Source organism: Colobus angolensis, unplaced genomic scaffold, assembly GCF_000951035.1.
Source record: "Colobus angolensis palliatus isolate OR3802 unplaced genomic scaffold, Cang.pa_1.0 Scaffold224, whole genome shotgun sequence".
NCBI classification, from domain to species: domain Eukaryota; kingdom Metazoa; phylum Chordata; class Mammalia; order Primates; family Cercopithecidae; genus Colobus; species Colobus angolensis.
The window spans coordinates 1,877,108-1,890,520 of record NW_012115422.1 but is presented as its reverse complement, the minus strand read 5'-3'; the positions used below and the strand labels follow the sequence as shown (position 1 = coordinate 1,890,520).

General features: G+C 35.7%; 1 protein-coding gene across 3 annotated transcripts in view; it reads left to right on the top strand.

Moving 5' to 3' along the window:
* ATF2 (activating transcription factor 2) overlaps positions 1-13,413 on the top strand; it is a 92,165-nt gene that overhangs the window by 48,409 nt on the left and 30,343 nt on the right. For all 3 annotated transcript variants that reach the window (XM_011944000.1, XM_011944001.1, XM_011943999.1), the window contains 5 exons: positions 1,288-1,406; positions 1,537-1,665; positions 5,057-5,235; positions 5,791-5,905; positions 8,249-8,335. In XM_011944000.1, the coding sequence (XP_011799390.1) occupies positions 1,288-1,406; positions 1,537-1,665; positions 5,057-5,235; positions 5,791-5,905; positions 8,249-8,335 (629 nt within the window). The remainder of the gene's footprint in view (positions 1-1,287; positions 1,407-1,536; positions 1,666-5,056; positions 5,236-5,790; positions 5,906-8,248; positions 8,336-13,413) is intronic.

The following is a 13,413-nucleotide window of genomic DNA, read 5'->3' as shown; positions in this document are numbered from 1 at the left end:
CTTTTGGGAGGTGGGAATTAAAGGATAGGCTAGAAACTAGTAAAATTATGATATAATAGAGTCCTTCTAGTAATTCTGATATTACTAACAGTGCCTGAGACAGGCCTGCATTTTGTCTAGTTATGTATTACAAGTGGGTCATTTTAGTGTTAAATATATTTGTACATAGTAAAAATACTAGTACTCTAGGTGTACATGTTGGGGGCAAAGATAAAATAGTAAGTAATGCCCTCTGTGGGGATATAATGGTTAACAAATATGTGAATTTTAATCTTACAAAAGAAATTATGAGTATTTTCTCTTAAACTAAGAGTCTTCCTCAGAAGAGTACTTTTATTTCACTTAGGCTAGATCCCTGCTATAGCCTGTAAAATTGGTGCTCTAAAATATATTAAATGTGAATAGAATTTGAATGTGCTACCAACTCTAATCAATATGAATAGACACCCTTGAAAATAATAACACTAAATAGGCAGAATTTATAAGTTTCTTTTCATTCAGTGTAAATCTTATCTGGCATTTTTTGTAGCCTATACATGAACACTGAGTACATATGTTAATGTACATAGTAGGAGTACATATTCGAGTAAAGTTGAAATGTTTCATGTTGTAAGAAAATAGAGTGAACTCTTTCTTTACTCCCTAGGAATTAAGCTAGAACATTCTGGAGGCATGTGACTCACACATACCCCTTGTACCTAGCTTGTAAAATGCATTTAATTAGAAAATTAGTTCCAGTAGATAGTGGCAAAAAGAGGGTTTGTTGTTTTAGGGCTGTTTTAACTTTTTTTTCTTTCTTACAATATTTTTATCTGACTACTAAAGATTCTCTTTTATCTTAGTTTGCTTTCATATAGAGTATGAACAACTAGTGGAAGAACCAAGTTAAAGCAGATATATATGCTCTTATCCTAGTTTTCCCCAAATTTCATTTATTTAAATAATTGTAGTTTTTAATAATGTAAATTTTGTAAAATTCTTTATACTGTGTTAGATAATAGTTTATCTCTTGAGTAGAGGATGTTTATGCCATTCTACTCAAAGAGAAGCAGTGGACTAAGGAGCAAAAAGGACTTCTTTCCGACTTTCATAGTTCTTAAAATTGGAGGAAATATGAAGTACAGCAAAAATTTAACCAAATCTTGTTTGCTTTAAAGGAAGAGGTCTTTCCAAAGAGAGAATTAACAACTGACTGAACCAGTCCTGCTAATTTGTTAACTTAGTAGCTATATTTTAGCGTCTTAACATATTTAAATATGCATGATTACTTCTTGACATTTATTTCAGATCAGACCCCAACACCAACCAGATTCTTGAAAAACTGTGAAGAAGTGGGTTTGTTTAATGAGTTGGCAAGTCCATTTGAGAATGAATTCAAGAAAGCTTCAGAAGACGACATTAAAAAAGTATGTTGTAACGATGAAATTTAAAGAGTACTTCTGACAGAAAAGTAATCATAGTTTATACTTCCTGCTTTTTAAATTTAGGCATACTGTTTTTGAACTTGTAACCTTTTCCTTATTATTTGAATTATAGATGCCTCTAGATTTATCCCCTCTTGCAACACCTATCATAAGAAGCAAAATTGAGGAACCTTCTGTTGTAGAAACAACTCACCAGGATAGTCCTTTACCTCACCCAGAGTCTACTACCAGTGATGAGAAGGTTAGAAATTTTTAGAAATACAAACTAAGGGGGAAGAACAGTACCCAAATAAAGTTTACTATTTAATCTCCATAAAATGTTAATGTATTAAATTCTGTGTCAGCTTGCAATAGTTTTATATGTGAAAGCCTGTCAATACTCAGATATTTCAGGGTAAGAAGACTGTAGTTTAATTGTACACAGAAAAATTATAGGGGAGAACAGTCATGTTAGATAAAACTTATTTTTAAAAGATACATGAATGTATAAATTTAACTTAATTTTTCTGGGTTTTGCTATTTTATATTTAGCTACTTTTATACAGTAACAGCTTAATTAAGAATCTATTCAAAAAATTATTTGAACAATGGTCTTTTAGACTTTTACAGGATTAAGGGACTAGTTACTCAATCTCAGCAGTGGATCTTTGTAAGTGCAATTAGGAGGATGATGATACTAGCTTGAATACCAAGATAATCTGGGACCACCTGGGCTACACTTGTGTTTTGAGTAACATTATTATAGGAACTTCTTGATCACTCTTTTGTTCACAAGCACATAGAATAAGCACATATTTATTTGGGAGTAGTACCATGCAGGACACAACGAAGAGGCAATATTCTTTTTTAGATTGTTATTCTAAAACCATACTTATTAATGGACTTCTGTCGTGGCAGAGGAGCTAGAAATAAGGAAATACAGAAAAAATAACTTTTTGGCTAAGAATAAATGCTTTTTTTTTTTTTGCAATTTCTTTTTCTGATTTTAAAAGTACATTCTCATTCTTCTTCTCTAGGAATAGAGAAAAATGAAAAGAAAACCAAAATCACCTATTAGCACATAATTGAATAAGATTACTATCTTGAAATGTTTTTCCTAGATATATACATTTATAGGTACAAATATATAAGTGAATAAATAGAAGGATAGATGGATACAAAGATCCTAGCTTTATTTTATATTGTGCTTTAGACGCTCAGTATTGATGAATATTTTCCCATGTCATTAGAGATTTCCCCAAAATGGTTGTACTTTATTTTATTATATGATATGTATTATGTTATCCTGTTCTTTTTGGACATAAAGGTTGTTTTCACATTATCGCAGTTATTAGAAATGCTTTTTAAATCTCTGATATAAATCTTTTTTCCTAAAGAGCATTTCATTCTTTTCACACTTAACAGTTTTTCGTTGTTCATGGCTGCTCCAGCATCTTTTAGGAGTATTCCTTCTTTCTGCATTCCCCAATCATTAGGCCCTCCTTGAGCAAGGTATACCATATGAAATTGATTTAAAAAAAAAAATCTGGAGCTCTTCTTCTTTCTTGATTTTCTTCCTAGGTGATCTCATCCAGACCCATAACTTTAATAAACATCTACATACTGATGACTCCCAAATTTCTATGGGCATAGGTATCTCACCAGATTGCCATATTTATATCCAACTCCATCTTGACATCACCTTTTCTATGTCTAATAGACATCTTAAACTTAATAGGTCAAAATCAGAGTCCTTGATTCTTCCCCCAGTTTTCCCCATCTCAGTAAATTTTCTCCACCCGTTTAGTTGTTCTAGCTGAGAATTTAGAGGTCATCCTTTATTTATTCTTTTCTTTTACACTGAAACTAACAGCGTATTTTATCAGACCTGAATCTCATCCTCTATGTCTGTGTTCAGTGACACTTAAGCCCAAACCATCATCATCTTTTGTTTGGATTTTTAACAGTTACCTTCTAACTGATCTTCCTGCTTCTACCTCCAATCCATTTTCTGTAAGATGACTTTTAATACATTAAACATGTCACCTGCTTAAAATCTTTCAGTGATCTACCATTGTATTTAAAATACTTCACACTCCTTGGCATAAGTCCTCTTTTGTCTGGGCCTGTCTCTGCATCTGTCCTCACCTCATGCCTCTGTCTTGTGTTCATCAAATATTTGAAGCTTTTTCCTACCTCAGGACATGACATGTGGTATTGCTTCCTAGTCCCTATAATGAAATGCTCTCCTCCTTACCCTTTCATCATCAGTTCAAATGCTGTTTTTGCATAGAAGCTCACCTATTCTTACTATGCTATCTAAATTAACTGACTCTTCCTTACCCTCAGCTAATCTTTCACCCTTTGTTAGGTTGCACGTATTACTCTGTAACACTTAAGATTTACTACAGGCCGGGCACGGTGGCTCAAGCCTGTAATCCCAGCACTTTGGGAGGCCGAGACGGGCGGATCACGAGGTCAGGAGATCGAGACCATCCTGGCTAACATGGTGAAACCCCGTCTCTACTAAAAATAGAAAAACTAGCCGGGCGAGGTGGCGGGCGCCTGTAGTCCCAGCTACTCGGGAGGCTGAGGCAGGAGAATGGCGTAAACCCAGGAGGTGGAGCTTGCAGTGAGCTGAGATCCGGCCACTGCACTCCAGCCTGGGCGACAGAGCGAGACTCCGCCTCCAAAAAAAAAAAAAAAAAAAAAAAAGATTTACTACAATCTGAAATTTTGTTGTTTGTTGTACTTTTTATTGTGACTTCCCACTAGTCTTTGAGAGCTTCAGTTCTCAACTTATTGAATAAATGAAGTTATAAGAGTACTAGTTTATCCTTCCTATGTAGCTTAATAAGATTTTGATGATAAGTGGCACCATACAGGCCAATTCATAAAACACAGTAGACCCAATGTATACACTGGCTTATTTAAGGAATTCTGGGTAAAATCTTTTAAAACTTTTTGTTCTCTAATCTGTAAAGCCAGAGGAAATGCCATCTTTAAGGTCTTGGCTGACAAATTCTGTTTTCCTAACTTGAAAGAGTTCACTCCAGTAATTATTTATTTTATATTCAAGATACCAGTATTACATGGCCTTTTGATATTGAGAAATTATTGATATAGATGAGGTAGCTAACTGAAATTAATAATTATTTGTATTGCTCTAAAAATTCTTATTTCTGTTACTTAATTTGTATCAGCCATAACACAGCCTCATTGGACCTGTTTCCTCTTTATACAGTATAATGAGGAAGGGGAAACTAAACAATCCCTTCTGGATTGTAAGTTCTGTGATTCTCTGGGAATGGATTATATTTTTATTTTTTATTAAAATTCTCTTGGTATCATAGCCAAGTTGCCTAGTCTAACTTATTTCTGGATTGACAGGAAAACAAGTTGTACTGAAAAAAAAAAAAAAACCGTCTTTTTAAAAGTAAAATATTAGTTGAACATTGCATTTGAATCTTTACAGCTCTTCTAAAATGTTCTTTTAATTAATTTAAATATTAATTTGCTTTGAGCAAATTAATTGTTATTATTGTTGTTATTCTGTAGATGCTTTTAGAAGTGTGTTACATTCTGTTCACTAAGGTATGTGAATTGATTTGTATTTTTAAATGCTACCCTTTCTTGATCTCATTGTTAAATAGGAAGTACCATTGGCACAAACTGCACAGCCCACGTCAGCTATTGTTCGTCCAGCATCATTACAGGTTCCCAATGTGCTGCTTACAAGTTCTGACTCAAGTGTAATTATTCAGCAGGCAGTACCTTCACCAACCTCAAGTACCGTAATCACCCAGGCACCATCCTCTAACAGGCCAATTGTGTAAGTGATTCAGGCCAATCATTGAGCATGTACATGAACTAAGTTTGTTTTGTTATGATTTTTCCTAAGACATTTGATTATTCAAACCACGATCTTAGTTTTGTATGTGTGTGCATGCTTCGAATTTTGGAAAAAGTACTTATGTAGTCTTCTTTAATGTAAGTGTTAACTAATAGAGTGGAAGATAAATACAACTAAAAATAAATATAAAATGCGAATTTAAGATAGTCTTGTTTTCATGCTATTTCACTCAAAATATAAAATTACTCCATCACCAGATTCCATTTCTTTCAGTACTATCTGATGAGAATTTTTCTCATTTTACAAATTAGAGATTGTCCCAAGTAAATCCTTAACTTTTCTCTTCTTTTTAATACTGCTGCACAGGTTATGCGTTTAAGATGCAATTAAAATAAATTTTGCCATTTGCTTTGCTGTGGTTAGAAATTGTATTTTTAAATGATATGATTGTAGGAGTAAAAATACTGTTGTATTTTTAAGAGACAGTTGGTATGAATCTCTTTTTTTAAATTTCTCTTCTTTTGTTTCTCTTAGCCCTGTACCAGGCCCATTTCCTCTTCTGTTACATCTTCCTAATGGACAAACCATGCCTGTTGCTATTCCTGCATCAATTACAAGTTCTAATGTGCATGTTCCAGCTGCAGTCCCAGTAAGAAAGTTAGACTATTTAAATCTCTATCGCAAAACTGATCTTTGTAGTCAGAAAATAAAGTTGACTGCTTGACTGGCTTATGAAATTGAATTTAACATAATATTGATTGGCAGTTGATAGTATTTATTTGTTATCATTGTAATAGCATATACCATTCAAAGTATAGCTATATTTTCTTCCACCCAAAATCTTATTTTTTTTTTATACTGAGATCTTCTTCAACCCATTTCCATTTGACAGGGCTTGTAGCATTCAAATATTAACACAGATTTCAAATTTTAGAAAGATATTTATTCTAGAATACTTGTCAGATAACTCTGTGGTATTTCTATTAGTATGGAAATTGTTTATAAAGACACACTCTGAATTTTTGTGGTCAAGTAGGGTTTGCAGAATCTTTGATAGCCCAATCATGTTAAAATCTAAATGTTCTAGAAAAATAATCTTTCACTTTCCCTGTGAAAAGATCCCCCAAAAAAGTTTTTGTGGGGTGTGTTAAATATATAAATTTTGAAAGACATAGACAAAATAGTTAACTGTCTACTTACAATATGTAATAGTTTGGCCAGGCATAGCAACTCATGCCTGTTGTAATCCTAGCATATTGGGCGGCCGAGGTAGGAGGATTGCGTGACTCCAGGCGTTTGAAACTGCAGTAAGCTATGGATCCTGCCTGGATGACAGGGCAAGACCCCAAGTCAAAAAAAAAAAGTAATAGTTTAATGAACATTTAAAAACACATTGTTTGGAATGTGTGTTAGAAAATTGCTTTTTCCTTAATTATATTTCATGAAACAGTTTTATTCAAACTCTTCGTTTATGTCTTTGACATTCAAGTTTTCATCCTGAGAACTACTTTTTGAGACATCTAGCACAGTTTCCAGAACACATTATTTTCATTTTCATCTAAAAATGAAAGTCCCATGGCGAAACCCCATCTCTACAAAAAATAAACACAAATTAGCCAGTTGTGGTGGAAGCAACTGTAGAAGGCTGAGGTGGGAGGATCACTTGAGCCTGGAGGTTGAGACTGTAGTTAGCCGAGATTGCACTGCTGCATTCCAGGCGCGGCAACAAAGTAAGACCCTGTCTGAAAAACAATAAAAATAAATTTTTTTTTTTTTTTTGAGACGGAGTTTCGCTCTGTGGCCCAGGCTGGGGTGCAGTTGCAGTGGCTGGATCTCAGCTCACTGCAAGCTCCGCCTCCCGGGTTTTACACCATTCTCCTGCCTCAGCCTCCCGAGTAGCTGGGACTACAGGCGCCTGCCACCTCGCCCGGCTAGTTTTTTGTATTTTTAGTAGAGACGGGGTTTCACCGTGTTAGCCAGGATGGTCTCGATCTCCTGACCTCGTGATCCACCCGTCTCGGCCTCCCAAAGTGCTGGGATTACAGGCTTGAGCCACCGCGCCCGGCAAAAATTATTTTTAAAAGCTTATAGTAAACATTCAAAACATTCCACTCTTGGTGAGATTACCCCTAAGAATATTACTAGGATTAATGTTTGATATTTATATCTTTTTTAATTAACTAATTCTTACAGGTGATCTTTTGAGCTATCCAAAATTGCATTGATTGAGGTAATTTCAAGATAATATGCCTTTAAAAAAGAACTTTGTTGTTCAAAATGCATTATTTGAGAGACTTTGTGAGGACTCAGATATAAGGTGTCTGCTTCCTCTTTACTGAGGATATTTTTTTGAGAAGGGAAACATTCTTGCCTTGTATTTGAGATTCTGATTATCCTGTTACGTGTACTTAGTGATGAAAGCAACCTGAAATGAAAGAAAAGATAAGCTTTATTTATACAGTAACTGTGTTCACTCAGTGTTAGGTTTAAGAAAAAAAAAAAAAGGAAAAAACCAAAATGGTAAAACCTGCTACATATTATTTGAGAAATTATTACAGTGTTATTTGTTATTACGTGGTATGTATAAGAAAATTCATTTTTTAGAAAATCTAAGTTCTTTGTTGAAATTATTTTTTATGCCTAAGTGTCACAAGTTTTGACATTCTTCCTTTCAGATTCAAAATGGAAATTTGACATATCTTTGAGAATTTTTGCATAAATCGCTTTGAATATTACGAATTTCTAACGGGGACCATTAAAGAAATTGTAAAAACTGAAGATTAGGAAAGCGCATGTCTCAGAAATTGACAACTTTTGAAGGATAAGTCAGGATATAAGACCAAATAAGGATTTGGTATAGAGATAAAATCAACTAGTGATAAATTTACAATGTTCTGATTCTTGAAGTCTCAAATTATTGTAATAGCAGTAAAGTACAAATCTCATTTTGAATATATTCTCTAGCAATTATTTTTCCTTATCTTATGCTTAGCTTGTTCGACCAGTCACCATGGTGCCTAGTGTTCCAGGAATCCCGGGTCCTTCCTCTCCCCAACCAGTACAGTCGGAAGCAAAAATGGTAAGCCAGATTTTATACATTGCTTGAAGCTGTTTTGAATTCATGTTTTCACTAAAGCCTGCTTCAAAGGTACAATTTAGATTACATTTTTATTAGGTTACGGACTGTTTTATACTATAGACGAACCACAAAATTTGAAAAAAGAAATCTTCCTTTAGCATAGTGAGTAGTTAGTGATACTTTACAAAATAAGTGGGTAGATTAGAAGCTCTTGTTTCTCCTCACTTGTGGTTTGTCTGGCTTTTGCCTGTGGCTTTTTCTCCTCCTAGTGGAAAACAGGAGTATTACATCTGAAACTAGATGTGATCATCTGAAGACAGTGCTGCTAATAATGATGAGTGGTTTTAACAGTATTAAAAAGAATTCTGAAATAGTGTACAAATGAGCAAACATGATACATATAAAGAAAACCATTTTCTTCTGTTGTGCTGTTTAGATGCTATTAAATTAATGTTTAGATGTGTATTTTAATTTAATCCTAATTCCACTATTCACTACCTTTAATTAAGCAACTTTAACTTTCCTGACATTGCATTTCCTCATCTGTAAAATAAAAGGATTAAGCTTTGGTTTCTGGGGTACTTCTTAACCCTAAATCCTATAAACTTTCTAATTTTCTTAGTAGAAGATTTGATGCTTCTGTTTTTTAAAATCAGGCCCGGGTGCAGTGGCTCACACCTGTAATCCCAAGCACTTTGGGAGGCTGAGGCGGGCAGATCATCTGAAGTAAGGAGTTCAAGACGAGCCTGGCCAACATGGTGAAACCCCGTCTCTACTAAAAATACAAAAATTAGCCGAGCGTGTGGCACACACCCTGTAATCTCAGCTACTCGGGTGACTGAGGCACAAGAATTTGCTTGAACACCAAAGGCTAAAGTTGCAGTGGGCCAGGATCACACTATTGCACTCCAGCCTAGGTGACAGAGTGAAACTCTGTCTCAAAAATAAAATAAAAAAACTCAGCATAATTCTCCTTGCTGTGTTATAATACAATAATGTCAGTTAATTAATAACATCAATTGGGTAGATGTTAATGTTCTATATCATAATTGGGCTAATAACAGCAATTAATGTATCCTTAGGTAATCAGTAGATTAGTAGTTATTAGACACCTTCTGTTTGCTTCAGTTATTTGCTAGGCCCTATACTAAATACAAATTTTTACATGCTAAAACATATTGCAAAGCTGAAGTTATTTTTGGTTTTTTTGGTTTTTTTTTCTTTTTTGAGATGGAGTCACTCTGTCGCCCAGTCTGGAGTACAGTGGTGCAATCTCAGCTCACTGCAACCTCCACCTCCCGGGTTCAAGCATTTCTCCTGCCTCAGCCTCTTGAGTAGCTGGGATTACAGCTGTGCACCATCATGCCTGGCAGATTTTTGTATTTTTAGTAGAGACGGGGTTTCACCATGTTGGTCAGACTGGTCTCTAAATCCTGACCTCATGATCCCGCCGCCTAAGCCTCCCAAAGTGTTGGGATTACAGGCGTGATGCTACCGCACCCGGCCTGAAAAATTTTTACTGCTATTCTCCATTAGTGCAGACAATCAGTCAGAAATTTGCACAGGATACCCTGTTTTAGCAATAAAACTTACATATTATCTGAATGAACAACAGTTGGTTCATTCAAGAGCATAAAAATTAGATGGTTATTGATTGTCAGAGAAGACCCTAAAAACCCAAGGAGGAAATTTTTCACATCGTAGTATGTTCAGGTCAGAGCTTTGGAAATACTAAGATGAATCTTCTTCACTTGATAGCAGAAGAGCTTCACCAGGGGCATTTTTTGCACTTCCCATTTTAGTATACTGTATTGATGAAAAATTCAATTTAATTTACCCTGCAGTGGGAACTGAGTAGAGCAGATATAGATGTTAAAAGGAGATCTTGTTATTGTACTGTATCTAAAAATATTTTTACATATTAATTGGACTTTTTCTATAAATTAATTCAAAACGAGCAAATCCAATTTTAAGAAATACCTTTGCCTACAAGAGTAGGCCATATTTTTAGAAACCCATGAACTTTATACTTAACCTGAATAACTGTTTCTTTTAGGTCATCAGGAAATTAAATTAAGAAGAATAAAAGTTTCTGTCTTTCCCATCAGTCCACTCCGTCTATTCTGATGTTTGTAACCATAGATTAATTATAGAATTTCATATAAATAGTCACTTTATACTCTTATGTCCAGCTCAGCATGTCTCAGATTTATCCATGTTGTTGAGTGATCATAGTTTGCTTCTTTTTATTGCTGAGTGGTATTCCATTGTGTGAATATACCACAATTTCTTTGTCCATTCTCCTGTTCATGGACACTTTAATGGTTTCTAGTGTTTAGCTATTGTGAGTAAAGCTACTACACACATTCTTATATAACTCTTTTCATGGGCATGTATTTTCATTTTATTGATTAAACAGCTAAAAGTAGAATTGCTGAGTCAGAGGGTAGGTATACATTTAACTTTACAAGAAATTGCTAAACCTTTACCCAAAGGTTTACATTCCTACCAGCAGTGTATGGGAATTCCAGTTGTTCCCACATTCTTGCCAACATTTAGTTTTCCCTGTCTTTTTTTTTTTTTTTTTTGAGACGGAGTCTCGCTCTGTCACCCAGGCTGGAGTGCAGTGGCCGGATCTCAGCTCACTGCAAGCTCCGCCTCCCGGGTTTATGCCATTCCCCTGCCTCAGCCTCCCGGGTAGCTGGGACTACAGGCGCCCGCCACCTCGCCCGGCTCATTTTTTGTATTTTTAGTAGAGACGGGGTTTCACCGTGTTAGCCAGGATGGTCTCGATCTCCTGACCTCGTGATCCGCCCGTCTCGGCCTCCCAAAGTGCTGGGATTACAAGCTTGAGCCACCGCGCCCGGCCTTCCCTGTCTTTTTAATCATAGACATTCTAGAGCTGTTTAGCAGTGTCTCATAGTTTTAATTTCCATTTCCTTTTTGGCCAGACATTAGTTATGGGTCTTTTGCCCGTTTAAAAAATTGTGTTGCTTTTCTTTTATTGATTGATTGAGATGGAGTTTGGCTCTGTTACTCAGGCTGGAGTATTGTGGCATGATCTTGGCACACTGCAGCCTGGATCTCTCGGCCTCAAGCGATCCTCCTGCCTTAGCCCCTCAAGTAGCTGGGACTACTTGTATTTTTTTGTAAAGATTGCTGTGTTGCCCAGGCTGGTCTTGAACTCCTGAGCTCAGGCAATCCGCCCTCCTCGGCCTCCCAAAGTACTGGGATTACAGGCACGAGAGCCACTGTGCCCGGCCAATTGCTTTTATTATTGCATTGTTATTTTTATTTATTTATTTATTTTTGAGACAGTCTCGCTCTGTCTCCCAGGCTGGAGTGCAGTGGCACAATCTCAGCTCACTGCAACCTCTGCCTCCAGGGTTCATGTAATTTTCCTGCCTCAGCCTCCCGAGTAGCTAGGATCACAGGCTCGCGCCACCACATGCAGCTAATTTTTGTATTTCTAGTAGAGATGATGTTTCACCATGTTGGCCAGGCTGATCTCGAACTCCTGACCTTAAGTAATCTGCCTACCCCAGCTTCCCAAAGTGTTGGGATTACAGGCGTGAGCCACTGCACCTGGCTGGAATTCCTTTTTTGTTTTTTTGGACAGAGTCTCTCTCTGTCACTCAGGCTGGAGTGCAGTAGCACGATCTTGGCTCACTGTAGCCTCCCTGTCTCATATGTAAGTGATTCTCCCGCCTCAGCCTCCTAGTACCTGGTGTTACAGTCCACCCGCCACCACACCCAGCGAATTTTTGTATTTTTAGAGATGGGTTTCACCATGTTGGCCAAGCTGGTCTCAAACTCCTGACCTAAGGTGATCCACCCGCCTCAGCTTCCCAAAGTGCTGGGATTACAGGCATGAGCCTCTGTACTCGCCTAGAATTCTTTATTTATACTGGACATAAGGTTTTTTTTGTTAGAGAGAGAGATACATATATTTCTGCTGTCTGTTTTCTGTTAGTCTGTAGCTTGCCTTTATTTTTCTTAATGGCATGTTTATACTCCCATTGACTATTACTTTTGTCTTTAATATTTGTTTTCTCCTGCTTAATTAAACTTAATTTGCTTATCTTTTCTGGGTTTCTTAAAGTAGAAGCTTAGATTATCAATTTAAATCTTTTTTTCTAATATAGACATTTAAAGCTATAAAATTTCCTCTGTGTACAAATTTTGATATGCTATACTTTTATTGTCATTACTTCAATTTCCCCTGTGATTTCTTCTTTGACCTGTGAGTTATTTAGAAGTACACTGTATAATTTCCAAGTATTTCAAGGCTTTTCTATTTATCTTTTTCATATTGGTTTATATTTTAATTACATTGTGGTTTGGGAACTTACCATCTTTGGTATATTTGATTTTCCTTTATTTCCATTTTCTAATAAATCATAGCTATTTATTTCAGCTCATTTGTGAAACAGTAGATATTGTTATGCTGGTATAGTAATATGAACTGGTAACTTAAAATGTGAGTGTACTGGATAAGGGAATTCTGGTTACTTGAGGGTGTTTTGTTGCATAGAAATTATTTCACACTTCAATATTCTTTATATTAACAACATCATTTAACAACTATTTCTATCAGTTGTTACATGGCAAACATTTCTTGGGTTTTAAGAAATTCAATAGACATGATCTTAAATTTTGAGATTTTTTTTCTTGCAAATGTGTTTAGTGACCATCAGGAGGGTCAAAAAAGAATGTTCTCCTAGGAAGACCGTTAGGGTTTTTTTTTTTTTCTCCAGCATGTGTAGCAATTAGGATTATATTTTATCAATGAGATACTTTGTTTTGGGTTTTGATTTTATATATTTTTTTGGGGGGGGGAAGATTTTAATGCCCTTGATGGTGACTGGTACACCTAATGATTATTCAGGTACTACTTTTAAAAAATAATCTAAGATTTATTAAGATTACAAGTTTAGAAACCTAGTTCTTTCCTAAGTTCCCAAGGCAATTTACATGTACAGTTATGTCATGATTGCTTTTAAAGAGCTTAAAATATAATCTTGAACACACTAAGCTATATACATGTAAAGCTATGTACTCAATAATTCTCAATTGTC